This window comes from Sus scrofa, chromosome 13 (assembly GCF_000003025.6).
Source record: "Sus scrofa isolate TJ Tabasco breed Duroc chromosome 13, Sscrofa11.1, whole genome shotgun sequence".
Lineage (NCBI taxonomy): Eukaryota > Metazoa > Chordata > Mammalia > Artiodactyla > Suidae > Sus > Sus scrofa.
The window spans coordinates 71,754,092-71,781,863 of NC_010455.5; the positions used below are offsets into that span (position 1 = coordinate 71,754,092).

The 27,772-nt window shown below is 54.1% G+C and overlaps 2 protein-coding genes and 1 long non-coding RNA gene across 12 annotated transcripts in view; 1 reads left to right on the forward strand and 2 right to left on the reverse strand.

Annotated features, from left to right (window-relative positions):
* On the reverse strand, positions 6,373-7,944 carry LOC100516295 (histone H1x). The gene has a single exon (XM_003132403.5). The coding sequence runs from the start codon at positions 7,399-7,401 to the stop codon at positions 6,757-6,759; it is 645 nt and encodes a 214-aa protein (XP_003132451.1). The 5' UTR covers positions 7,402-7,944; the 3' UTR covers positions 6,373-6,756.
* LOC110256294 lies at positions 8,193-25,812 on the forward strand. Of its 4 annotated transcripts, XR_002337670.1 has the most exons (5): positions 12,735-12,749; positions 12,964-13,045; positions 23,376-23,501; positions 24,334-24,470; positions 25,493-25,812. It is a non-coding gene; the product is annotated as an uncharacterized LOC110256294 (long non-coding RNA). The 4 variants fall into 4 exon arrangements; XR_002337669.1 differs by lacking the exons at positions 12,735-12,749; positions 12,964-13,045 and adding an exon at positions 8,193-8,344; XR_002337668.1 differs by lacking the exons at positions 12,735-12,749; positions 12,964-13,045 and adding an exon at positions 8,233-8,464.
* RAB7A (RAB7A, member RAS oncogene family) overlaps positions 23,331-27,772 on the reverse strand; it is a 109,337-nt gene continuing 104,895 nt past the window's right edge. For 5 of the 7 annotated variants that reach the window (XM_021069433.1, XM_021069431.1, XM_021069434.1 and 2 more), the window contains one exon: positions 23,331-24,743. In XM_021069433.1, the coding sequence (XP_020925092.1) occupies positions 24,648-24,743 (96 nt within the window). In that variant the 3' untranslated portion in view covers positions 23,331-24,647. The remainder of the gene's footprint in view (positions 24,744-27,772) is intronic. The other 2 variants (XM_021069438.1, XM_021069437.1) reach the window with 1 other exon arrangement.

Sequence of the window (27,772 nt, forward strand, 5' to 3'; positions counted from 1 at the left end):
TAAGATGAGGGACTCCTGGCCTGGGAAAGGTGTCTCAGCTTGGAGAGTTTGGACAAGACCCTGCAATATGCCAGGAAAGCCCAGACAGTAGGTTGGTGAGAGAGGGTAGTGAGTGGCCTCAGACTCTCAGATCCCTTTTTGGTCTGCATGCCCTCCTCTCCTGCTTCTTAGTCAGAACATGGAGCATTCATGATGGGAAGTGTGGAACCTCATTCTCTGGGGAAAAGACCTTTGGCTAAGGCTGTATGTACAAAAATGACTAAATCCCTGGTCCTTGCCTTAGTTTGCCCATTTCTGAACCTGGGGAGTGGGTACTCACAATTGGACTTCCGGAAACCCACAGCAACAGATGCTGGTTGTTGGAGGCCCAGAACCTACCTCTGTGACATGTCCCTCGTGTGCACCTGGATGAGGAGCCCCCTTCTGTCCCGGGACTCAGAAAAGAGAGGCATGTTGCAGGCGCCACAGAAGACACTCTCAGTGGGCAGCAGAAGCTACACATCTGTCTGGAGGACTGGTGGCTTCGGTGAAAGCCAGACAACACAAAAAGGTTTAAAGGGCAGCCAGGCTGGGGCAGGGCCTCAGTCCACATTTCTATCCCCAGTGAAGACAGCCAGAAGAAAGATAAGACTTGGGAGAGGCAAGAGGTGGAGATCAAGAATGGGGAAGCATACATGGCAGGTGCACCACGCAAGGATCTGGGATCCCAGTGCCAGTCCTATGTGGGGACCTGGCTACCCCTGCTTTCACCACTTTTTGGCTTACTTTGCCTCTTGCTCTGCCAGGACACCACAATATGCACCTTCTCGTCTTGATCTTTTTTATAATTTTTTTTTTTAATGGTTACGGCATGCAGCAGCTTGAAGTGTAATTTCAGTTCCAAGATTGGGGACTGACCCAGGCCACAGCAGTAAAAGCATTGAGTCCTAACCATTAGACCACCAGGGAACTCTCCTGTCTTAATCTTACATATGGGCTGTTCTGGCTGTTTCACAAGTCAAGTGATCTCAAAGGTAAGGATTGTAGGCCACAGTGAGCTCACACATGATTTTGTTTGCCCCATACAGTACTTATTCAATTGTGGTAAAATATACATGACGTAGAATTTACCATCTCAACCATTTTTAAGTGGCATTAAATAAATGCATTCACATTGTTGTGCAACCATCACCACCATCTATCCCTGTTAACTCTTCATCTTGCAAGACAGAAACTGTCCCCATTAAACACTAACTCCCATCCCCCACTGCCAGTCCCTGGCAACCACTCTACTTTGTCTTTGTGGGTTTGACTCCTCCAGATTTTTTGTGTGTCTTTTGTCTTTTTCAGGCCGTACCCAAGGCACATGAAGTTCCCAGGCTAGCAACGTGGCATCCAAGCCACGTCTGCCACCTACATTGCAGCTCACAGCAACACTGGATCCTGAACCCACTGAGCAAGGCCAGGGATTGAACCTGTGTCCTCATGGATCCTAGTCGGGATTGTTAACCACTGAGCCACGATGGGAATTCCCAGATATTTCATATAAGTGGAATGAGACAGTATTTGTCCTTTGTGACAGCCCTTACAGGCTTTCACTGAGCACAGTGGCCTCTAGGTTAGTTCATATTGTCACATGTGTCAGAACTTCCTTTTAAGACCAAATCATATTCTGTTGTGTGTAGATGTGTGTAGAGACCAGACTAGATATAGCCACTATCCACTGATGGGCACGTGGTTTGCTTACACATTTTTGGTTGTTGTGAATAATGCTGCTATGAACATGGGTGTGCAAATCTCTCTTCAAGTCACTTTATTTAATTCTTTTGGGTGTACATACCCAGAGGCTAAATTGCTGGATCAATTCTGTGTTTGATTTTTTGAAGGACCTCCATGCTGTTTTCCAGCAGCTGCACCATCTTACATTTCCACCAGGAGTACACAAGTTTCCAGTTTCTCCACATCCTCACCAACACTTGTTTTTTTAATAGTAGCCATCCTAATGGGTTTGAAGCAGAGTATTTCCTTTTTTAAGCCCACATTTTAAAAGTGGGAGGTTTCACCAAAAAAAGTTTATGGTTTCCACAGAAAAAACTCTCAGGAGTTGCCTCTGATGACAGCCCCGAGTGGGACCCTGTTGGCTGAGGCACCCCCTTGTCCGGCCTCCAGGATGGTCCACACCCCTCCTTGCCTGGAGGCAAGGATTTTCAGGAGGTGCTTCTAATACAGTCTCAAAGAATGGGAAGCTCTGGCCATATGCAGCTGCATTGCTGCCTGGTGACCACTGGCAGGAGTTGGTAGTCACTGTCCCTCTTCTGGAGGGTCTGTGTCCTCCAGTTGGCCAGGCTGCCCTGTGCACCTCTGTGCTTGAGACCCTGGTCTAGTTTGCACACACCCATTTTATAGTGGGGAATGGAGATGACTTTGTACCATGTCAATTTCACTGGACTGAACTGCCTTTCCCAAGGCACCCTTGCTTGTACATTTCCTGGTAGGGTGGCCGGAAGGCAGCGACCTGCCAGACTTGGAAGGAAGCAATCATTTAGGTTGCTGATTCGCTGGCTGACCTCCTCGGGGTGAAGCAGCAACTGCGATTACTCTACTTGCCCTGGATTCTTCAGTTTTTCCGACTCCAGGTCAAGCATGGACATGGTGAGCTCTGGACAAAGGGTCTCAGCTTCTGTAAGATATGCTCATTACCAAGGTCAGAGGCAGTGATGGACACGAGTTTTGGTCCTGTGCTCAGTGCGAGGCCCTTTCCTGGCAGAGGGACAGCCTGGTCCCCAGGAGTTGATTGGATAGACACCTCATCCTATGGGTGGCTACGGCTGCCCAGCCTGGAAAAGGGCCTTGGCAGTGTCTGCAGAGTTGTCTGGGGCCTGGGAGGAGGAGGATCTAGGAACATGGAAAGCAGACCTGAGACCCTGAAGAGGGTCATAAGGAGGCAGGGACCCAGTCCTGTGAGGAGAAGAGAGCGCCGCACCCAGAGGGGGTATGGGCTGGAGGCAGGAAACCTGGAGACCCTGCTGGAGGCAGTATGTACAGACACCCCTGGTCAGCAGATGAGTAAAAGAAATCTTTCCTGCATCTCGTTATAGATGAGGAGACCGAGGCTTGGGGAGAACAGTCTTACTCTGGACAAAAGACCATTTTGCAGCCAGGCCCAAAACCCTGCAGGCCCCCCACTCAACCTCAAGCCTGATCAGTGGGTGCAGGCCTGGGCTGTTACTATGCCCCTATTTTACAGACAAGCAAATTCACCTAGTCCTTTGCCTCCTTGCTGCACTGGGGTCACCTCCCCCAAGAAGCCTTCTTCCTGGGCTTCACAGAGTCACATGCCTTTAACATTCACCTAGAATTGAGGTTCCCTGAAGCCAAGTCCAAGAGACACAGTAAGGAATGGTGGATCCTGGGCTCCACAGCTCTGCGGGAGCTGAGTGTTGTGCTAGTGTAGAAAATACACATCCCGCATCAATAGGATGAGCTCCTCCCTGGGCTATCTGGAGACTCAGATGCCTGAAAGCCTTCCTCAGAGTGCCTGGCATAGTGAGTGTTCATGTTATGACTTCAGGATGCAGAAATCTGGCATGGAGGTACACCTTGGCTGAAGGGTCTGGGTGAGAAAGTTGGGAAGTGGAGGGGAGGGGCCCATGTGGGACCCTCGGAGAGTGGTTTTGAGGAAGAGCAATTTGAAGGGATGACAAGGTCCAGGATGTGGGCAGGTGAGGATAAAGTGAGTCAAAGGAGTGGGAGACCAGATTGCAAGTGAAAGCAACCCTAGTCAAGCTAACTTATATAAAAGGCAAGTGTCAACTCACAGGACAGCAGGTCTGACCAGCTTCAGCCATAGCTGGATCCAGACTCCATTAATGCTTAGGTATCTGTCCATTTCGTGGCTCCAACTTTTTTTTTTTTTTTTGTCTTTTTGCTATTTCTTTGGGCCGCTCCCGCAGGCATATGGAGGTTCCCAGGCTAGGGGTCCAATCGGAGCTGTAGCCCCTGGCCTACACCACAGCTCATGGCAACGCCGGATCCATAACCCACTGAGCAAGGCCAGGGATAGAACCTGCAACCTCATGGTTCCTAGTTGGATTCGTTAACCACTGCGCCACGACGGGAACTCCCAACTTTCTCTCTCTTGGCTCCTTTTTCAGGTTGGTTCTCCCTGTGTGTGGACAATGATGGCCAAGGGTAGCTTGGCCCCAGGTTCCTACCCTGAGTGATCCTGGGAGAGGGAGCATCTCTTTCTCACTACTTCCAGGAAGTCCCAGGGTTGACTCATTAAAGCCACTGGGGTGAAGAACCCATTTCTGACCCAATCATTGTGGCAGTGAACAGACTGAACACTCTTTGGCCAGTCTTTGGTCACATGACTACCCCCAGGACTGGAAGGGTCAGACCCCCAAAGCCTTGTGGCCTGAGAGGAGGGGAAGTTGTGTCCCCAAAAGAAAATTAATGTGCTTTTGATTATCAGAAGAATGGCAGTGCTCCATGCTGCCACAGAGGAGCCTTAGTGTGGAGAAGGCAGCAAGCAGGGACCAAGTCTTCCAAGAATGGAGGGGGTGACAAGAGAGAGGCAGGGGCAGCAGCAATCAAGTGGGAGGCTGTGGAGAGAGCCAGATGGTGTGAGCAGCAAAGGATGGATTTTGGTGGGAAATCTGGAAAGAGAGTGTGGAATAAGAGCAACCTGAAGGGCACTCTGGAGCCTTGGAGCTAACAAGGTGTCCTCAAGGTCAGAGTCAGCAGGGGCGGGAGCCTTGGTCATGGAGGGCTCTGGGAAGGGGAAGCAGAAGCACTGCTTCATTCAATAGGAAGAGCTGGACAGGACAGAGCACTGTCCAAGTGCCCAGGTCCCTGCAGCACCTTCCCAACCCCACCCTCCCGCTTGGAATCTCAAGGTCACCAAGGAGAGGGTCACACAGCCAAGCTCCAGGACCCCAACCTGGATGCCTGATTTTCTGGTTTAGGGAAGGACAGTGGAGTCAGGACTATCTAGCCAGTTAGGTGCACCATCCCCCAGAATCCTGAGGCGGCTGAGGCTTCTCAAGGCTGCCAGCTGCTGGTAGCCTACTGGCTGGCTCTGCAGACAGCTTGGGACTGGCCTGGGCTGACATGATGGCCCTGCAGTAGGGCACTGGGCACACTGCCCCCAATCAAAACTGCAAAGTAGTTGAGGCTGTTACTGATGAGCAAATGGCCAGCACAAGGACTGGCAGGGTGGGTGAGTCCCCCGAAATCAGAACAGCCACTACCAAGTTTAGCATTCTCCCTTTCCCCTTATGCAGGTCAGGTCAGGGACCCATCTGGCTTTCAAGTGTCTCTCAACTTCTGTCAAGAGTCAATGATGTGGTGCCTCTATGCCTTGTCCTCCCCTCCTCCCTGGGCTGGGCGGGGCAGGCACCTCCCTGGGCTGGGCAGGGCAGGCACCTGTGCAGGTTTTGCCCACTGCTGTGTCCTCTGGGCCCAGGATGGGAAGGGGCAGTAACATGTTGGCACCTGGCCCTGCAGTCCCCTGCCACAGGAAGCAGTGGAGACTTGAAGAGGGACTGGCTGGCCACTTGCCCAGTGGGGGGGGGGGTCTGCTCTATTACCCCCCCACCCCCAGCCCCCCGGAGTTGTCACAGGCAGGGTAGTGGCTGCCAGGCTTCAGTAAGGGGCACTTGCTGGCCAGAGGCGCTTCTCCAATGGAGAGCCCCTGCCGCTCTCATCTAACCCCAGCCCAGGCTTGCTTAGCCTGGTCTGTACAAATGCACTATTCTAGAACGTTCCCTGGCTTCCCACCTCCACGGCTCCTCCTGTTTTGCAGGGTTGTCTCTTCATAGGAACGTTTAAGAACAGACCTCAGAACTAGTGCCCAATTGGACAAACAACTATTCCATATGCTGGACACAAGGGGGTTTGGGGGCTCTCGGCTGAGGGTCATTCCTGCCAATTTGCCTATAACCCTCGGAGTCCTGTGTGCACTGCAGATTAGCCGACAAGCTCAGGGAGGGCCAGAACCTTGCTCATACCACACATCGGGACTGTGGCGGGTGAGCCAGAGCCAGGCTCCACTGTCCCTGTCACATCAACACGAGGTCTGATTTCTGAGTCACTAAGCTCTGTAAAGGCCCAGCTTGTGGCAACTTTGGGAGAGCTGAGCTGCCCTGCTCCACAGATCCTGCAAAGCCATTGCTCCCCACCCCCCAGGTGGTGGACCCGCCTGCCCATCTATCGAAGTATTGCACCTCCCAGACGCTCCTTTCGGAACCAATCGGCCCGCTCTTCTCCCGGAACCCAGGTCTGAATTTCTGACGCATCGGCGGTGCCGGGGACCTCGGGAACCCATCCATGCAGCCCAAACCCCGCGGCGGCCGCGCCCAACCCCACTCCACTCGAAGAAAACAAGAGCGGTTCAAAGGTTTAAACAATTTATTGTGCCCCAAAAAAGGCGACAGGAGAAAAGAAAGCGCCGCGCGGCCCCGCGCAGAGTGCTTGTCGCGCGCCGGAAGGCGGGGAGGGCATGGGCTGGAAGGGCTGCGCGGCCAACGCGTAAGGCCGGGGCGGGCTGACGCGGCCGGCCATTGGCGCCCGGGGGCTGGTAACCATGGCGACAGGCGTTGCCAAGGGCGAGAGCCAATAGGGGAGTCGCCAGGGCCGTTTCAAAAATCTAGAGCTAACAACAACAACAAAAAAAAAAGCTCTCACGCGGGGGATGGGCGGGCCGGCGCTGGCCCGGGCCCCCAGCAAAACCTACGTGCGCTCTGGGTGGAAAAGCGAGGCCCGAGGCCCCAGGGCTCACTTGCGGCCCTTGGGCACTTTGGGGACGCTGGGCTTGGCCGCCTTCTTCACCTTCTTGCCTCCCGCGGCCGCCGCCTTCTTGGCCTTGTTGCTGCTTTTGTCCTTCTTGGAGGAGGCGCCCTTTTTGTGCGAGCGCTTCTCGGGCTGCGGGCCCTTGGCGGGCTTCTTGTCCGCGCGCCGCGGGGCGGCCGCGCTCGGGGCTGTTTTCTTGGCCTTGTGAGCGGCAGGCGCCGGGGCGGTGGCGGGCGCCGGGGCTCCGCGCCGATCGCCGCCGCCCTCCAGCTTCTTGCGGTTGAGCTTGAAGGAGCCGTTGGCACCGGTGCCCTTCACCTGCAGCAGCGTGTCGTTCTGCACCAACGCCTTGATGGAGTACTTGAGGTAGGTGCGCCCGTTCTGCTGGTCGAACCACGCCACCTTCTTGGCCTCCGCGTAGATCTTGGCCAGCGACGAACCGTTGCGCTCGCCCAGCCGACGGATGGTCTCCACCACTAGCTGGCTGTACTTGCCGGGCTGGTTCTTCTTTTTGCTATTCTTCCTCTTCTTGGAGGGGGACAGCGCTGCCGAGCCGCCGGCCTTGGCCGCCTTCTTGGCCGCCCCCTCGGCGGTCGTCAGTGGTAGGGCCTCCTCGAGCTCCACAGACATGGTGGCGAGCGGGTTGGTGGCGGGCGGGGCGCGGAAGCCCGGAGGCCGCGCCGGGAAAAGAAAGGCAAGGGGCCGCGGGGGCGCCGGGGGGCTGGGGGCGCGCGGCGGCTCCAGGCGGGAGCGGCCGCGGCCGGGCCTGGGGCCGGGCGGCAGGGCTGGGGTGGGGGCCGGGCCGGCCGGAGCGGGGGTCCCGGGTTGGGACCGGGCCGAGAACGGCGCGAAGGCGGCCGGAGCGGGGCGGAAGAAAAAAAGACTGTTAACGGAGCGAAAAAGTCTGCCGAGCGAGCTCTGCTGCCGCCACCGCCGACTCCTCCGCCGGAGCTCGCTGGGCTTGCGCGCTCTGCTCTGGCGGGGAGGGCGCCCCGCTCAGCTTTTATGGCTCCACGGCGGACCACGTTGAGAACAACAACAGCCTGGTCCGGGGCCAGCGCCAACTTGTGCTTCTTGGAGCCCCTTCCCCGGCCGCTGGCTTCTCAAACAACGCCTCCCCCGCGCCGCCGCGCCCGCCGCGGTGCGCCCAGGACAGGGCCCGAGCTCGAGGCGCAGCGGAGAGACGGCTTACGCCCAGGGAGCGCTCGGCAGAGGGGAACTGAGGGGTGAGCCCTAGGCTGCCGGAGCACGAGAGGAGGGGGGCACCCACTTTCAGGGCGAATAGCGCGGGCCCCGCGGCAAGCCCCGCGGTCCAGAGCTCGGCGGACGGCAGCCAAGAGTGCGCCACAGGTCCCCAAGCCCAGACCGCGTCCAGGGGGCCCCGGGCCTGCCTGCTGGACGCGCTTTAATTTGTCCGAACTAACACAGGGCACGCCCTCGCGCGGTCGGCTGGGGCAGTGTGGAGGGAGATGGGACGTCTAGGAGGGCGGTCTCCGCCCGAGTCCTAGGGGAGAACGGATGCAGGCGCCCTCCGTCTGCGCGCCTCCGGTCTTGTTAGGCCTCGGGGGCCTGGGTACGTTGCGGGAAGAAGCGGGGAGGACCGCAGGTGCTTCTCTTGGGACGTAGCTGTCCCGTCCCCCCACCTCCTGGCCGCTGGCGCCGCTGATGCTACAAGTGCCCCATTGTGTGGTGTGTAAGTAGCTTCCACCATTCCCCCTAAAGCCAAATGGCGGCCTCTGGGTGAGCGAGGGGAAGGCTGCGGCCCCCAGAACTGTTCCCGGAGAGGATGGGGGAGGGGAACTGCTCCCGTTCTGGGCCACACCCCTCTCCCTCTTGGGGAACGCAGTTGAGAGCCGGGGTCTCCTCTCTGGGTACCAGGCTAAGTCCTCCGCGCAGGCTTGTGCAAATCTGGTGGTCCTGCCACTGGATCCAGTATTGGGGGTGAGGAGGAAGTGCTGGACCGTCTTTCTCATAGCCAGAGGAGCCTCTACTCGGAGAGCTGAGACCGCAGGGACCAGCTTCCGGAGGAGGGCGGATCCCTCTGGAGTGGTGATTTAGGCCCAAATCTTGGGGCCATGGCAAGGGCGACAATAAACAGTGCACCGAGGCCCGAGCATAGAGTGGATTAGGGCTCTGAGGGTGAGAAGAGCGGGAGGCGGTGAGGTCCAATAAAGGGGAATGCGTTTCCGGCTTCTGGCCCCGCCGGCCCTGCTGAGCGTCATAGCAGTTGCCTGGCTCCCTTTTCCCCTACGAAGGGCTAGGGAATAAGGCCCCAGGAGAGGAGGAAATTGAGGCTAGAAAGGTGAGGCTGGTGGGGGTTTTGAGAGAGTCACAGAAGGGCTTTGCGCCCCCCGGGGAGCAGAGCCTTCACCCTGTAGGAGAGGGAGGATGGATCGCAGCCTAAGTTCCTGCAGGGAAGGCCAAGCCCTCTCCCAGGAAGGAGGACCCCTCAGTGGCTGTCCTGGCAGGGCCTGGAAAATCTGGAGGGCTTGAGATCTCAGCCCAGGTGACAAAAGACCATCTGAATTTCCTAACAGCGAGGGGGGTGGCTCTTTGAGATCTGAGCCCTGGGGGGCACTGGGGAGCAGAGGGAAGATGCATGGTATGTACAGCCTGGGGCCAAGGAGAGAGAAGCAGCAAGATATAGTTGCTGTGCCCCCGGGGGGGTCTGCTCCTAGGAGTGGGCAACAGGTGGACCAAGTTACATAGAGGTGGAGCAGGGATGGGGTTCCAGGTTGGGTCTCTGCAAGATCAAAGGGAGAGTAGAGGATGATGTTCCCGAGGGCACCCGGTATTGAAACCTGTCCTGCCACCCTGGGGGAGCAGGTCGCTGGAAATGTGAATCTGGAGCTGGCCGCAGCAGCAGGCTGGGTGAGGGGGGGAGAAGGTGGACGTGGGAGTGGCAGAAAAGAAGGCTGATCCTTTGGAGACTGAGGAAGAACGGTCAGAGAGGAAGGGGTAGACCAGGCATGGCTGGTGTTGTGGAAGTCGAGGAGGAGAGAGTTTCAAGAAAGAAGGGCTCGTCTGTCACTTGCAGCCCACTCAGAAAGCTGGTTGATCCTCAGGGCAGACTGGCCAGCTTCCAGCTTCTGAGACACTCTGCCTGTCTCACCCAGGGCCCAGGGTTTTACACAAATCTACATTGTTCCAGGATTAAAAAATCGGGCCATTTCAGATTAAAATGCAGTCTAGATTTCAGATTTCCCTTTAGAAAATCTTATTCAACCTGGGTGGAGTGCAGAAGGGGCGGGGCCTAAGTAGCAGGCCCTGCAGCTGATCAGGGGCTGGAGCTGCTGGTCAGAGGCAATCATGGAGCCGGGTGACAGCTCTCCACCTGGGGAAGGCCTGGCTGTACCTGGGAGAGAAGAGCTCAGAAGAGGTGGAGTCCGCACCAGCCCTAGGGGGCTCCTTGGCCTGCCAGCGGTGGTGGTGGGAGCTGCCTGTGGCTCTGTGGCCTGGGGCTCAGGGAGACTCGCTGTAGGCTTTGGGGGCTGTTTGGCACCAAGTGATTTCGTGCCACTGGTCTCATTATACAGATGAGGAGACAGCCTGGAGGGGCAAGTAGTGGCTTTGTCTAGTTCTCCAGGACTCTAGCATGGGTTCCTGAGGCCTTAAGGGATGCCCTTGAGGCACACACTCCCAGTTAGGCCCCCTGCCACCTTCTAAGGACGCCACATGTAGGGGAGGCCTTGTGTGGCCAATGGAAAAATGACGAAAAAGGCACATCTGGAATCGGTCAGGGCCTGACAGAGAGGGACAGTTCTTCCCCAGGGCCGGGAGGGCAGACCCTGGGCCAGTCCTCTCTCCCTCAGCCAGCTTCTCCAGTCCTGGGGCTCCAAATACCATCCATACACTGGTGACGCCCCACCCTCTCTCTTGACTGGCAGATGCCATCCCCCTTTCCAATGGGGTGTCTAAAAAGTGCCTGGGACTTCCACAGATGATTTGAGCCAGAAAGCACAGGTTCCTGCCTGATTTCTGCTTCCCTCTCCCTGCTCTGCCAGCCACTTCTCCCCAAGCCTCCGGCCTCTCGGCACAGCAGTGGAGTGCTGCCACACTGGCCTTTTTTGCTCCTCACACACACCAGGGCTGCCACCTGAGTCTGTGGTCTGGCTCCTTTTACTCAGGAGCCTCCAGGCCGTGGGGCCCAGAGACCACCCTGGGATTCCTGTCCCATCACCCTGCTTTCTTTTCTTCATAGCACCCATCATCATCTCATCCTACTTTGCCAAGTGCAGAGCTGGGTCTGCCTTGCTCCTTTGCCAGCCCCCAACCCTGGGTACCCTGCTCAGCAACCGCAGGGAGGGAGCCTGGGAGTCAGGATCTCCTGGTTTGCCTTGGACTCTGGCTCTCCCACAAATGCCCTGGACTCTGAGCAGACTCAGTGTGACCCTCCGTAAAATGAGTGTGTGCACAAAAGGGCAGACGAGGTACCTGTAATCTGGCGGGAAAGCCCTGGGATGGAGGCTGAGAGGGGCTGTGGGGTCACTAGCCCCTTGTGTGAGAAAGGCCCAGTTGGCTCCTGGCTGCTGGGGTAACAGTTAAGGAGGCCAAAGGGTCTGTCTCTCCAGAATCTGTTTTAAACAGAGGCTGGCACCAGCCTTGGCCTGAGCTCGGAAGAGGAGGCAGGCCCAGTTTGAGGGTTAAAATGTAAATAAGAGGCATTAAGTGCTTTTCAGTATTAAGGGGAGACAAAGGGGAATTCACTAGACGGAGACTGTGGGAAAGGTTGCCTTTAAGATGCAAATGTGTATTGTGAAGCCGTGAATGGGGATTTGGGAGGGCCTCTGGCCCCTCGCTCCCCGCCCCCCCATCCCAGGACCTGCGGCAGCTCCTAGGGGCGGGGGTCTGACGAGCCGAGATCAAAGGAGTGGACGAGTTGATGCTGAGGCTGAGCGGTGGTGGAACTTGGGCTGAGATGCCCTGCGCAGCTGGGACGTGGGCTGAAATGCCCTGCGTTCCAGGGGTCCGCGGAGGGAGACTGGAGGCCCCGCCCACCTGCCCTTCCCTGTGGGGTCCCCCACGCAGTCTGTGCGCAGGCGCCTCCAGTGCTGCTGTGCTTCAGCGGTTTGTAAAGAACAGACTTAAGTGCTGCTTGGTGCGGAAGGACCGGACCTCAGCGGGACTTGCCACGGCCTAGTGCTAAGTGCTGGGGACCACGGCTTAGGACCGTGGGTAACAATCCCCAGCCTAGAGGTGGGCCGGCCACGCTGAGAGCAGGTGCCATTCATAGATCGGAACCATCTCTTTGGATGTGAGCAGGTAGCGCATCTCCAGCGAGGGTCCTACCACCTGCCTCTGCCTTCTCCCAGAGCTGGGGTGGCAGGCTCTAGGCAGAGCAGAGGCCCTGCGCTCGGTGAGTCATGCTGCCCTTCTCCAGGCCTTTTATTCCCATTCCTTTCATTCTTTAAAAGCCAGGTCATTTTTTCTCCAGAAAGTTACTCCTAGGAGGATGTCAAATGGAGACAAAGCCCCCACCTTGGCCCGGGTGGCTCACTTGGTGGGAGCTGCGTGATGCTAACTCTGGACACCCTGGCCACGTCCAGATGGCCTGTCCTTCTGAACAGCTGTAGCAGGGCTGTTGCTCAGGTTAATTCGCTGACAGGAATGGTGGCAGGATTCACTCTGTGCCCTCCAATTGGGCTGCCTGCCTCCCCGTACCCCTACCAGTGCTCATCCCACTAGGTTTTGTCACTGCACCTGTGCTCTCCCCCCTTTCAGGTGCTACCATCACTCTCCCTCAGTGACCTGGCTGCCGCCTGAGGCGGCTGACCCCTCATCTTTTCTGAGCTTCAGTCACCAGCCTTTTGGGGATTCAAAGGGCCGTGGCTTCCTGCCCCCTTCACAGTCTGGCTCTGCGGCTCTAACCTCACTTCCCAACAGAAGCCTCCAGCTCAGATGCCTGGGCCAGGTGTGGGGGGATGGGACGCAAGGTGCTGTCCTCCAGTAACTGCGTTGCGATGAGGGGAACAGTGGAGGTTAGTGGCACTGGGGACTGTGGGGGGGGGGCAAGTTTCTTGGACAGGGAGCCAGTGACTCTTGTAGCCCAAGAGAAGCTGTCTCCTGGGCCCAGGGCTGGCCTGCCCATGTGCCTGGGGAGGGAGGTGGTGGGGTGTGTGTGGCGGGGGCGGTGGCAAGGCCAGAACTGTCTCCAGCCTCAGGCTGTGGTAGAGCTTGACACCTCTTCTCCAGAAGCCCCTGGGAGCCTGGGAGAGGCCTGGTGACCAGAACAAAACCTGACAGAGAAGCCATCTTCCAGTGTCCTGCAGGGCAGGTGGGTGGCCGCCTGCAGGCCAAGGAATCTTGGCTTTATCTCCCTTTCTCACAAGCAGCCTCAGTTTGTGGAGACGTTCTTCCTGGGGAGGGATGGAAAGCCATAGAGGGATCAAGAGCAGCCTGCCCGCCTGCCAGGAACCCAGCGATCCTGGGGGCCTGAGCTGCATGTTCACCTCCACCATCCTGATGAGGAAACCGGAGGCCGCAGAGAGATTAAGGTTCCCAGTGACCCCCGCCCCGGAAAAAGTCCACAAAGCATTTGCTGTTTGTATCATTTCAACGAGCCACCCCCACATTCCTGTCCTTCATTTTATACCAGTTACCACTTTCTGAGACCTGTGTCATGCCTGTCGCCTCCACTAGAGCAGGGACCCTGTCTAACCCACTGCTGCACAGGGCTTGGCACATAGTAGGCCCTCAATAAATATTTGTTGAATGAATGAGATGGGAGTCAAACCCAGGCCAGGCTTGGCCAGTGCCAGCCCCCCCTGCACCTGGGAGCCTTCTGGGCCTGGGCTCTCTGGAGCTGGCCTCAGAGTGGTTGCTCGCCCAGTCCTGGGGGTCCGGAAATTCTAGTCAGGAATGAAATATCCGCTACCCCAGAAGCCCCCTCCTGAGAAGAGGCCTGTTCTGCTCACCAAATGCCGCTATCTGGCACCTGGTGGGCTGGGCCCTGTTGCTGTCCCCCCTTCCTGGGCCCCTGCTTCCTCCCCTTTGAAGATGTGAACTGAGTTCTGGGCCTCTCTTGCTCCAGACCCCCCAGGGCTCCAGGATGGGCCTTCAGCATCCAGGTCCTGCTGACCTCTTCGACTTTATCTCCTGTTGCTCTTGCCCCCGACCCCGCCAGGCACCCCCATGCTGCCCTCATGCACCCACTCACCCCTGGCGCCTGATTCCATCAAGCCCCCTCGTCCTGTCATCCTGATTCCTTTTCTCATAAGTCTGCTCTTAACTAAATTGTCCCTTATTTTAATTGTCCCTTATTTTACCTGTCCCCCACTCCCAAGACCTTGTCTGTCTTGTGTAGCATCGAATGATGAGAATCTAGAAGGGAATCTAACTCCTGCACCCTTGTCAGGACTCAATTATATTTGTGAAGAGGGGGAACCACCAAACCAGCACCTAATCTAGCACCTGACATAAATGGCGCTCCAAAATGAGCTCCCTTCCTTTATTCGGATATTCCTGAAAACAGTGGCCCTGGAGGTACACTTTGGGGCTGTCGATGGGTGGCCTGGCAAGGATCCTTAGACCTAGGCCTGGTGTCCCATCTGGCCTGCCCCTGACACATGGAGAAACCAAGATCCAGAGAAGAGGCAGTTCCCCCCGCTGTGTATGGATTGCGCTCCAAGTCTGATTCCCAGTCCAGTGCTCCTGACCCCTCATCTGTCCAGTTAGCCAGGCATGGGGAGGGGACAGCAAGGCCACGGCCAAGCACCAGCCTTGTCTGGGTGCAGAAAACCACCCATCAGAAGATTGTCCACTTGGTCCAGGGCCCCACAGCCATGCTTCCATGCTGCTGGACAGCCAGAGGGACTGAGTGCTGGTCTGTCAACCGCATTCTGCACCTGCTCATTTGGCACCATCTGCCCCAGAAGATAAGAAAGCCTGAGTGGGTCTCCCCTGTTGCCAGATCTTCACAAAAGTGGAGGTTTTTTCGAAGTCCCCATTGGACCCACCCACTCCTCCTCAAACAGAAGTATGATGGCCCGCTCCCGTCACACTTAGAATAAAATCCAAATGACTCCCCACATTCCCAGCTGTTTTCCTGTCCCCCCAAGTGCTGGCCCACTCCCCCAGTGCCCTTTTGCTGCTGTTCCCTCTCTTTGCAGATTCATAGGTCTGGTCCTTAGTCAGGGTAATTCCATCTCCTCTGGGAAGCCCCCCAAGTAGGGTTACCCCACCCCCACCTTTCACCATCATTTTTGCATGTTTTCCTTCAAAGCACTTATCCCTACTTGTGTTTTTGCACTTATATCCTAGTTTCTCCTCCCCACCTGAAGTCAGCTTGTCTGGCTTTGGGTCTCTGAGTTGCCTGTACTTGGCACACAGTAGATGCTCAATAAACATTTGTTTGAATAATCGAGTTAGAAATGGGGTACAGAGATTCGGCCGGGTCTCTGCCCAAAGGAGCAGTCGCGGCTGCCTCCCGCGACTTCCGTTCCCAGTGGAGCAGCAAGCATTTCAGTCAAAGACAGACTAGCCCCTGCCCCCACCACCACCCCCAGCTCTGCTCATGGACAGACTCCAGAGGAGGTGGTCTTGGGGTCAGCTTTCCGTCCTGGGAGCGGGGACGGGCAGGACAAAATTTCGGCCCTAGGCTGAGGAACGACAAAGACCCAAGTCAGTCGCCCTGGGGACCTAACGGGAAAGGCCCCCGGGGTTGTACTGGAGGGACGGTCGTCTCTGCTTCAGCGCCAACAGGAGCAGCTGCGGCGGGATCGCAGGCGGGCGTTGGGCGCGCGGCCGCCCGAGGCCCCGCCCCGTCTCCACGGAGACCGCGCGCGCCTGCCTCCCAACCGCCAACCGCTGCGGGGCCCCGAGGAGCGCGTTTACGCGCCTGCCCGGCCCAGGGAGGAAGGGCCGTGGGGGCTCTGCTTAACGTGGGGCGTCTTAGGCGCGATGCAGGGGGCCGGGTTTGGGGAAGCAACCGTCCCAAGCCTTGAGTTAGGCCCCTTGGGTGCCGTCGCCTTGGCCCAGAGCCCCCTGATAACTTGCCCCGCGGGTCCGCGCTGAAGGAGGCTCAGGTCTGAGGTGGACCGTCCTCCCCCAAGGGAGGTCTTACTGCTTTGGGGATTAGATACCCCCACATCCTGGCCAGGCTGTCGCAGAAGCTCTCTGCCAGGCTTTCTGCCCCGGAGGCTCAAAGAACATCCTCGATCCTCGTGCTCCCTCCCTCCTCAGGCCAGGTCACCTCGAAGCCTGCCGAGGAGACCCCTGCACAGATTATCCGATGTCCACGGACAGATGTGGGTCGGGCTGACGTGAAAGCTGACTTTGGTCATCTGGCCAAGTGACAGCTGGTACCACTTGACTTGCCACAGCACAAACCAGCAGAGCTGGCTTCTAGAGGTGACCTTTTGTCTGGTTCTCACTGACTTCCTGCTGGGCCTTCAAGTCCTGTGCAGTTGGCACCTGCTGGTCTGTGGGTCTCAGGAATCCAGGCCACCAGCCCCTGTGCTTAACTCGGTCACCGGGGAGCAGAGCTTCCCAGACTTACCAGATCATAAAACCACCACCACAGTCCCTACCTTGGTGCTTTTCCTGTCCATCCTGCCTGTTCCTCTGTCTGGGATGCTTTGATGCTCACATTTTGTCCCAGGAAAGCCAAAAAATAACCAAACAGAAGAGAAGACACAAGCATTGATTTTGTCTGTACCAGGGTCCACAAAGTCACAGGGCTACCTGGCCAGGTAGAAGAGGTAAATGAAGAGGTGGTTTGTGAGGGACTGGTAATGGGATAGCTGAGAGCAGCCCCCACTGCTATGCCAGGCAGATGGTAGGCCCAGGGCTACAGGACACTCTGAAGAGAAGTGGAAAATGACGGTTTTCTGGGTTTTTGTTTTGTTTTGTTTTCTTGTCTTTTGACTTCTTTAGGGCCACACCCGCAGCATATGGAGGTTCCCAGGCTAGGGGTCTAATCAGAGCTGTTGCTGCCAGCCTATACCACAGCCACAGCAATGCCAGATCTGAGCCACGTCTGCAACCTACACCACAGCTCAGGGCAACACTGGATCCTTAACCCACTGAACAAGGCCAGGGATTGAACCCGCAACCTCATGGTTCCTAGTCGAATTCGTTTCCGCTGCACCATGACGGGAACTCTGAATGATGTTTTTTAGTATGTAATCTCTTGTTCTGTTCTTTAACCATTGGGGTATTCAAAATTCAGATTAAAAAAAAATTTGCAAGGAATGAAACAGCATTTATGCAGCTCAGGGTTGGCCTGCCCAGTTAGCAATCCTGGACCTGAGTGCACTTTCAGTCCTGTCTGCCTAGGGTTTGATGGGAAATCCACTAAGCCTGCTGTGTGTGCACCCCCTGGACACCCTGCTCTGCTTGAGGCTGGTGCCACAGAGGCTCACTGGCTGACTGTGACCCTCACAGCCTTCTCCCAGCTTGTCCATGACCCAGCACTCTGCTCTGGCGCTCTGCTCTGGTCAGCTCAGGGTTCCATTGTTCTGGGGAGCCCACACCCCCTCTGGATCCAGGTGTGGCTTCCTCCAGGGGCCACATTCCTATGCACACAATAACAGGAGTGAGAAGAGCAGATCGAAGACTTCAGACCTTGACTAAGAAAGGCCAGCGCTTGGAGTTCCCGTCGTGGCGCAGTGGTTAACGAATCCGACTAGGAACCATGAGGTTGCGAGTTCAATCCCTGGCCTTGCTCAGCGGGTTGAGGATCCGGCATTGCTGTGGTGTAGGTTGGAGACGTAGCTCAGATCCAGCGTTGCTGTGGCTCTGGCGTAGGCCGGTGGCTACGGCTCTGATTGGATCCCTAGCCTGGGAATCTCCATATGCCGAGGAAGCAGCCCTAGAAAAGGCAAAAAGACCAAAAAAAAAAAAAAAAAAAAAAAGACAGGGCTTGCTCTGTTCCCCTTTCCTAGAACACATAAAGCAGAAATAGAACCAAGTCTCTGGGCCTTCTAATACTTGTCTCTTGCCAATCTGTCATCTTGCAGGGCTGTGGGCGCGGGGACACAGTGAGTCTAGCTCCTTTCCCGGTTCTGTAAGGAGCCTCAAGCCAAAGGCCTCTGCTGATAGGGCGCAATGCAGAGTGTTGGTCCTCGTCCTAAGCTACACACGCAGTCACCTGGTGAGCTTTAAAAAGTAGCAGGGAGTTCCCATCGTGGCGCAGTGGTTAACGAATCTGACTAGGAACCATGAGGTTGCGGGTTCGGTCCCTGCCCTTGCTCAGTGGGTTAACCATCCGGCGTTGCCGTGAGCTGTAGTGTAGGTTGCAGACGCAGCTCGGATCTGGCATTGCTGTGGCTGTGGTGTAGGCTGGTGACTACAGCTCCGATTCGACCCCTAGCCTGGGAAACTCCATATGCCGTGGGAGCGGCCCAAAGAAATAGCAAAAAGACAAAAAAAATAAAAAATAAAAATAAAATAAAAAGTAGCAGGCCTGCTCCGGAACCGTTACTCCATAGCACTAAAGGTAGGGCCCAGGCCTGAGGGGTTTTTTTTCTGACAGCTGTACTGAGGTAGAGTTGACAGGCATGAGGATTTCCATCTGGCTCCCCTGGAGAGTGGAAATGGTGCCCTGTGGCCCAAGGGCTCCCAGTGGTGTTCAGCATGCTTCGATGGTTATGTATGTTAAGAAATGATCACCACAGTAAGTGTAGTTAACATCTGTCACCATACAGAGCTACAAAAAAGTTTTTTCTTCTCTCTTAGTGAAATGGTAGGTGATCCATTAAAATGCATTTCACCTGTAACCTGCCTTGATTCATCAAGCTCGTTGAACTGTTGTTACAAGGAGACTTGCCAGTCCTCCAAACAGCAGGGGTTGTTTTCCAGAACCTTGGGAGTCAGCTGCCTCTAAGTGAGCTGAGCTGGTTAAGGCTAGATAGGACCCTGACCCTCCGAATGGGCATGCGCCAGTGGGTGACCTTTGAGCCTGAGGAGGCCCGAAGTTTAATTCCACCTGTGCAGAACTGCAGTTATTGCACCTTTTCCCAATCACCTTGTCCCATGCACTCACGCCCCCACAGGCCCACCCCGTCCCATAAATCCCTGAGCCCCCGGCCCGAGGGAGGTCATTTTGTAGTTTGTTGTTCTTTCTGCTTGATATGTTGCAAACCCAGCATCTCACCGTTTGGCTTGTGGCGCATCAGGTAAGATACCTTCATTCGGTAACATTAGCAACTTTCAAATATACGATACAGTATTATTAGCTGTAAGTCACCACGCTGTATGTTACATTTCCAGGGCCAGTTTTGTAACTGGATGTTCTTCACTCTTTTTTTTTTTTTGTCTTTTCTAGGGCTGCTCCCGCGGCATATGGGGTTCCCAGGCTAGGGGTCCAATCAGAGCTGTTGCTGCCAGCCTACTCCAGAGCCACAGCAACACCAGATCCGAGCCTCGTCTGCTACCTACACAACAGCTCACGGCAATGCCAGATCCTTAACCCACTGAGTGAGGCCAGGGATCGAACCCACAAACTCATGGTTCCTAGTCAGATTCATTAACCACTGAGTCACGATGGGAACTCCGATGTTCTTCTCTTTTGACTCATTTCACCCATTTTATCCCTCACCCCTACCTCTGGTAGCCACCAATCTGTCCTTAGTATCTATGAGTTTGGTTTATTTATTTTTACTGTACTTTTTAGGGCCACAACTGTGGCTAAGGGTTGAATCTGAGCTGCAGCTGCTGGCCTATGCCACAGCAAGGCCAGGGAATGAACCCACATCTTCATGGATACTAGTCAGGTTTGTAACCTCTGCGCCACAATGGGCACCTCCTTGGTTTATTTAGTTTTAGATTCCATGTCTTTCTCTGACTTCTCTTAGCATCCTGTCTAAAGTTTGTCCCTGTTATCATAAATGTCAGGATTTTTTTGTTTATGGCAGTATATATGTACCACACCTTTATCCATTCCTCTGTCTATGGGCACTGAGGTTGCTTCCACGTCTTTGGCTCTTGTAAATGGTGCTGCAATGAACATGGGGGTGTAGATATCTTTTTGAGTTGTTTTCATTTCTTTTGGATAAATACTGAGTAGTAAAATTGCTGGATCAGTTGGCAGTTCTGGTTTTTTTTGTTTTTTGTTTTTTTTTTTTTTTTTGGCCACACCCGCAGCATATGGATGTTCCTGGGTCATCCATTCTGAGCGGCAGCTGCAGCAGTGCTGAATCCTTAATCTGCTGTGCCACAGTAGGAACTCCTGTTAGTTCTATTTTTAACTTTTCTGCTCTACTTTTTCACAAATGCTTTCGTCGAGGGATGGGTTAGAAGAGATGGCAGCGAGGAAGCTGCTCTGCTATGTAGGAAACCCGACCCAGAGCAGGCTGACTGCACGGTTCAGCATTGGTTCCTTAGGAACTGCAGCACATGTTGAGTAGCTCTACTTTTTTTTGAGGAAACTCCAGATTCCCATTCCCACCAACAGTGCACAACGGTTCTTTTTTCTCCTCCTCATCATCACTTGTTTCTTATCCTTGATAAACCACCACTGTACCAAGTGTGAAGTGACACCTGTTGTGGTTTGATGTGTGTTTCCTGATGGTGAGTGAGCACCTTTCCCTGTAGCTGCAGATTGTGTGTGTCTTCTTTGGGAAAACATTTATTCAGGTCCTTTGCCCTTTTTTAAAAAAAGTTGGATCATTTGTCTGCTATTGAGTTGTAGGAGTTCTTTATATATTTTGGTTATTAAGCCCTTATCAGCCCATTTAGTAGGTTGCCGTTTGTTCCTGGTTTCCTCTGCAGGAGATTTTTTTAGTTTGAATTTTTTTCAGGTGCTTTTTCTGCAACTGAGATGGTCAGGTTGGTTTTTGTCATTCTGTAAATGCAGTGTATGGATAGACTCTCCTCTGTCGAGTCATCCTTGCAACCCAGAAATACAGTCCACTTGGCCATAGTGTGTAATAAGCTTCAGTGGTCCCCTTGTTTCTGCGGAAAACAGCCAGAGAATCAAGGACACGTGGGATGTGGTGATCCAGGATGACCAGGACTGACCCCCTCAGGACAAGGAGCGAGAGGCCCTGAGGGTCCTTTCCAGGCTCAGAGGGAGGACTGGAGAGAGCCAGGGTACTTTTCCAACTGACAGCCACACTCAGAAGCAACAGATACAGACCCGACTGTGGCCACCACCACGTCAGTCACCAGACCCTCCCAGGGGGTCTTTTCTTCCCGAGCCAGGCGTTTATTACACCCTTAAGTGCCCCCCCCCGCCCCCGGTGCAGAGTAGGCAGGACCTGGGGGCACCCACCCTGCGGCCCCACTTCTCCTGGAGACTCAGTAAATGGGGCACCTTTCGCCCCGAAGCACCAACTGAGGCAGGACTCTAGTCAGAGGGAAGCATGTGGTGGGCCGTGCTGACACTGGCAGGTGGAAACTGGTGGCGGAAGGAATGGACTGAGCCCCCAGCAGAGCTGCCCTGGGAGCCAGGCAGGCGGGTGTGAAACACAGTAGGTCCTCAGCTAGCGATCAGTGTGGGCAGCTGGAAAACAGCTTTGTGTGGTGTCTTCCAATTAAATGCTGGTGGGATGTGTGCAGGGAAGCAGGCAGGAAAGAAGCCTAGTGGTGGTGGGGGCAACAGTGTGTACCTAAGACCAAATTTTTTAAGGCAACATCTTCTCTTGGGAACCAGCAGGGAGCCTTACACATAGTGTAGCCTGTAAAATAGCTAGAAACATTTTTACACCAGTTCAATGCTGGCTGCACACTGAAATCATCTGGAGAGGTTTTAAAAGGCAGCTGGGCCCCTAGCCTAGCACCGTAAAGCCAGTACGTGTGTGTGTGTGGGGGGGGAAATGTTCAGGCCCTCAGCTGATTCCAGTACACAACAGGCTTGAGAGAAAGGGCACTTGTGCCAACCCAACTTGAGGCAAGTGCTTAACTTGTTTCAATCTCTCACAAAGTATAGTTAACAGAAGATTTTTAAGGCCTAAAACAAGTCAGCAAAGGGAAACCTGACATTATCCATTTCTAAGAAATAGCATGTAGACAGGATATGCTGGGTGCTGAACTGGGTCCACTCTGAACACACACGTTGGAGTGTTAACCTCTGTCCTAAGACTGGGACTGTCAAGAGGCATGCTAATGGTATGGCTGGTGTCCTCCAAGGAGAAATTAGGACAAGGTGGCATGGAAGGAACAACTGTGTGAGGATGCAGGGGAGAGGGCCATCTACAAGCCGAGGAGAGCGGCCCCAGAAAGAGCCATTCTGCTTTCATCTTGGACTTCTAGCCTCCAGAGCTAGAACGTGCAGTTTAAACTGCCCAGGCTGTGGTGAGCGTAATAGCTGCCCTAGCAAAGGAGCAGGACGCATCCCAGAAATCACCCGAGGGCAGGCTTGTCGGGCAGGGTCAGAGTCAGCCTCATGATCAAGCTCAGGGTGTGGCAGGTCCACAGTCATGTCATGATGGAGGGAAGAGTGAGGACAAGGATTCAGTCAGGATTCAGGTCAATTTTAATGATGATTTCAGGGTTGGGGTGGCTCAAAGTATGGAGGAGGGTCTGTGTCCAAAGGCTGGTTAAGATCAGGATTAAGGTGGAGTTCCTGTCATGGCTCAGCAGTAAGCAATCTGACCGGTGTCCATGAGGATGTGGGTTTGATCCCTGGCCTGCTCAGTGGGTTAAGGATCTAGTGTTGCCATGAGCTGTGGTGCAGATCGCAGATGTGGCTCAAATCCCAAGTGGCTCTGGTGTATGCTGGCAGCTGCAGCTCCAATTTGATCCCTAGCCCAGGAACTTCCATGTGCCGTAGGTGTGGCCCTAAAACCACACACACAAAATAATCAGGATTAAGGTAAAGCTATGAATAGGTCAGGAGTTCCCGTCGTGGCTCAGTGGTTAGCGAATCCGACTAGGAACCATGAGGTTGAGGATTCGATCCCTGGCCTCGCTCAGTGGGTTAAGGATCTGGCATTGCCGTGAGCTGTGGTGGAGGCTGCAGATGAGGCTCGGATCCCTTGTTGCTGTGGCTCTGGCGTAGGCCAGTGGCTACAACTCCGATTAGACCCCTAGCCTGGGAATCTCCATATGCTGCAGGAGCGGCCCTAGACGACAAAAAAAAAAAAAAAAAAAAAGTCACTATCAGCAGAAAATGTGCAAGATCACTATGAAGAGAAAGTAATTTTGTCAGTGTCAAGGTGTGAAGAGTTAGAGCAGTGGTCAAGGTCAAATTCAAAACAAAGGCTACAATCAGACTTAGGATTCATAACAAAACTAATTCAAATTCACTTTAAAGTTGGGCTGGTTCAAGGTAAGATTATTAGTGTCAGGAAGAGGTAAGAATTGCAAAGAATTAAGGTAAAGTTCAAGGTCAGGTCAAATCTGAGGCTAAGACATGGTCAGAACACTGGTTGGCATGAGGATGAAAGTCACCAGAGGTCTGAACAAGGCCAGGGTCAAAGGGCAGTTCAAAATCAGGACAATTGTCAGTGACAGGATGATAGCCTCAAGGTGAAATATAGATGCCGGCTCAACATGACAAGGGTCAATGTTTGGTTTGGGGACTCTTGCTTGATGAAAGGCACTGGCTAGGACTCCTTAACGAGGTCTCTCCTGAGCCACAGTCTGGAGGAAGGAAAAAAGGGCGAAGACAGACCATCTTGTTCTTGTTACATTTTATTGGCATCACGTTCATCTCTTTACAGAAGAACCTGGCCCACACCCTTGAATGCAGGCCCATGGAGAAGGGACGTGCTCCGTTAAGCAAGCTACAACGCAGGGGCGGATCCCAGGGAGGCCAGAACTGCCCGGCTCCACACCAAAGAAACAGGGTAATCCTGGCGGGCAATACTGGGAGGCGGTGGGGAAAAGAAGGGTTTGCTAACCTAAGGACCACAACCCTGAAAGGAGCGCCTTCTAGAACAAAGGTAAGATCACCAGGACAGATCTGTTAGGACTTTCCTTTCCCGCGTGTAGGTGGGACACTGATCTAATAGGGGAGTTTCAAAGCGTGGAGCAGGGTGGGGAAAAAGGAAAATGGGAGTTTTAAGTTCCAAAACAAACAACAGTCATTTCTCCATTGCACACACACTGTATTATGCAAATCAACCTTGTGGAAAATTTAGATACAGAAGGAACTGGACAGTTTTCCCCCTGGAGAGATGAAAAGCTTTTTGGCTCTTAAGTCTTTGATAAAAGGCGTACATAATTCTCATGTCTACTGTACAGAATACTGCCTCCAGCTGGATTTCTGAATTCGGAGTTGCTAAACACTCTGTAATCCAGACAGGGCTCAACCCTCCATCTTTACACCTGCATTACAGGACTTAAACACATAATCCAAGAATTTCTTACACTAATTTATACATTTTAATTGGTTGCATATATTAACATGTACTATAAGGTTCTTTTCTAAGAAGCATTACATAATAAATGGATACTGTAAAAAGATCTGATTAGTTAAAAGTAACAAGCATTAACAGATACATACAAAACTCAGCCTGACAGACTGGGTGTGAGCCTGTAATGAGCATGGGGCACCAGCCTTCCCAAGTGGAGCCTTCACAGGAGGGGACGGGTGGGGGTAAAAAGACCACAAGACGGTTAAAAAAATCAGGTAACTAATTAGACACAGATTAACTGTAAACAGTTCTCTCTCTCCAGTGGACAAAAAGGAAGCTTCTGATGCCGACTCCACACCGGAGGGGTTTCTACAGCTGGCCCATCCTGCTGCCACAAGAGGGCTGCTGTGGGGACGCTGATGGAGCCGCCTCGGGCCTGTGCCGTGGAGTCTGTGTCAGGTATGTATGTGTGTGTGTGTGTGTGTGTGTGTGTGTGTGCAGGGTGAGGGTGTAGTAGGGTGGGGTTTCTCTTGGCAGCTGGAAAGGAGAGATGACTCTGGGGAAGGAGGGCGTGTGGTGGAAGGCCTAAGTGTGTTCTTGGATCGTGAAGGACTCTGTGCTCTGCTCACTGTCGCTTCAGCAACTGCAGGTTTCCGCCGGGGGCTTGGCCCGGTCGTTCTTGTCCAGTTTGATGGGTTCAGGGAATTCATTGTAGAGCTCCACCTCCGTCTCCTGGGCAAGGGAAAGACCGTTGGTTACTCAGGGCATGTGGGCAGCAGCAGCAGCGGAGAGCCTGGCTATCAGGCCTGAGCTGGGCAGAGTGGGGAGGGGGCGGGGGCAGGCTCAGCAGCGAAGAGGGGGCTCTGGCAGAAGGTGCTCAACCTGAAAAGGCCAAGCACGAGGAAGAGGGAAGTTCTGCAGCAAGAGCAGGAAAACGGAGCCGAGGTGCCCTGCGTCAGAGCATCCTGGCTGCCAGGGGATGACCAGAGGTTCTGCCGACATGTAGAGTCAGACGTCCAGGGGCAACGTGGGCCAGGGTCAAGTGCTCGCTGCCCTCTCAGTCTCCTTATTTTTCTGGACTTAGGGTCTTTTTCTTGCAAAGGTTTAGGAGGATCTGTCCCCAGCACTGCACACGGAGCCCAGCCAGGCACAGACCCTCCACCCGTACCCAGCATCTGCTAGGGCTGTGGCTGGCGCCGTCACTTGTGCTCAAGCAGCGTGTTTCCTCTGAGGAACAGCTTTCTACTTCCTGGTGTGGAAAACTGAGCACCTACCTGTGTGTCAGGAGCCATTCAAGGATTTGGAGAGAAAGCAGGGAGTGCTTGTAGTCACCTAAAGTTGGTCCATTCATAACTGCCTGACAAACCTCTAGGCCTACGTATTAAAAGCTCTACTGGGGTTGACCCCGGAGCGTCCAGTCCATGCTTTCTAGTATGGTCACAAAGTCCGTGAAGATAATAATCACCACCGTCTCCTTACAGGATGTTTACAGCGCCCCCAAAACACAATCTGACCTACTGGCAGCCATTGGCGACCTGAGCCCTCTGCAAACACTTTCCTCAATGGAGACGGAATTTGGTGGCACCTTAATGATGGACTACTGGCCGCTAGAATGGAGAAAAAAATAAGCCTTGCTTCAGCCACCCAGTCTGTGGTCTCGGTTATGGCATCCAGAGCACATGAATACAACTGTCATAATAACAATTCCTGTCAGACTTTCAATAAGCTTGTGTCTTGGGGGAGGGTGAGGAAGGAAAAAATTGTAACTGGAATAAAACTCTTGGTCTAAATGGAAAATGCACCACAATAGCCAACCAAAAATTGTAAAACCAGCCAGGGGAGGCTGGCCTTCCCAGAGGTCAGAGTACACGGGAAAGGGGAGGGTAGACAAAAAAGAGACCCCAAATGTACCAGAGTATTGGCTACAAAAAAGGCAGGGAAAGTCTAGAAATTTAAAAAGGCATTCCATTTTTTTCTATGGCCAAAGGAGGTAGGGATCACTGCATTGCAGGTGAAGTTAATTTCAATTCATCAGTGCTCGCAAGAACAGGGCAGCCCAGCTGTAGCAGAGAAAACCCACCAGGGGGCGGTGTCAGGACCGCCCCAGGGGAGGCCTACTGCTTGCTAGCAGGGCAGGAAAAAAGAAAACCCCCTGCTGGTAGGAAGTGAAGTATTACTGTCCCAGGGGAAAACACTGGCACCCTCCATTAAAAATACACATGCCTTGGAGTTGTCCTGGTGGCACAATGGGTTAACGACCTAGTGCTGTCACGGCTGTGGCATAGATCCCTGGCTCAGGAACTTGGGCATGCAGTGGCCAAACTAACAATCTACAAAAACTGGCTCGCAGACTTTTGCTGTCCCTTGGTATACTTTTCTTTCAGAGAAACTCCAGCAGTGATGCAGGGAGCCCCCAGTCCTTGGATCCACCCATTCTGACAGGTCCAGATGCCCTGTCAGCTGAGCACCACAGCCTGGGCAAACTTGCTGCCAGAAGCCAGCGACCTGCAGGGCCCTTCCCACTTACCATTTACTCCCCTGAGCTTTGTACCCCCACAGATACTAATGAGGCCTGGAATATGCCTGTACTCACCGGCCCCAATAGAGCGGCTGAACCAAAAAGCCTTCAATTAACACATACCAACAAGAGATCACTTACTTGGCAGGGGCAGGGGGGGCGGCGGTTTACAGCTGAAGAAACAAGAAAATGCAGGCAAACTTTATCCAAGGACTAGAATTACTCAAGCTCTGGGTTAACTTTCTGGGGATCATTCAGGACAACTGAGAGTCAGTATACCTCATTTCACCTCCATTAACACCCGAAGGTTAGCAGGAGGGGCAGGGGCTCAGATATGATAAAAACTAGATCCAGCTTCCTTTTCCATTAAGTGGCTTCAGCGACCTCTAAAAATGGCTCACTATTCACTTGACCCAAAAACCCCACAAAATCATTCAAATCTTCGTAATCACTTTAGGAGCACTTGTGAAACTGCCCAGGCCATTAAGGGTATGAAAAGCCACCAAACATCTCAAAGCTGTCACTTTACAGAAGCAGTGTGTGCCATTCCATATTTTTTTGTCTTTTTAGGGACACACCTGCAGCATATGAAGGTTCCCAGGCTAGGGGACTAATAGGAGCTGTTACTGCTGGCCTACGCCACAGTCACATCAACTTGGGATCTGAGCCGAGTTTGCGACCTACACCACAGCTCACAGCAACGCTGGATCCTTAACTCACTGAGCGAGGCCAGGGATTGAACCTGCAATCTCATGGTTACTAGTTGGATTTGCTTCCACTGTGCCATGATGGGAACTCCCCCATTCTGTCTTAACAGTGGTGGAGGTGGGAGGCCAAACAGTAGCACAGGACACAGGGTCAGTGGATTAAAGGAAGTGCTGAATTTTTTTTTTGCTTTGCTTTTTTAGGGCCATACATGCTGGCCTATACCACAGCCACAGCAACACAGGATCTGAGCCTCCTATGCAACCTACACCACAGCTCATAGCAACACCAGGTCCTTAACCCACTGAACAAGGCCAGGGATCAAACCCTATTCCTCATGGATACTAGGTGGGTTCATAACCTGCTGAGCTGCAGTGGGAACTCTGGAAGTGCTGAATTTTAATTGCGCAAACTCCAGAATGAGAAGAGCGCTGAACCTCAAGGCTCGGGTGTGCACTCTCCAGTCACTGAGCACATGCAGGGCAACAAAGCCACCCAGAAGCACCGCCCCTCCCCCGCCAACCCCACTGACAGAGAA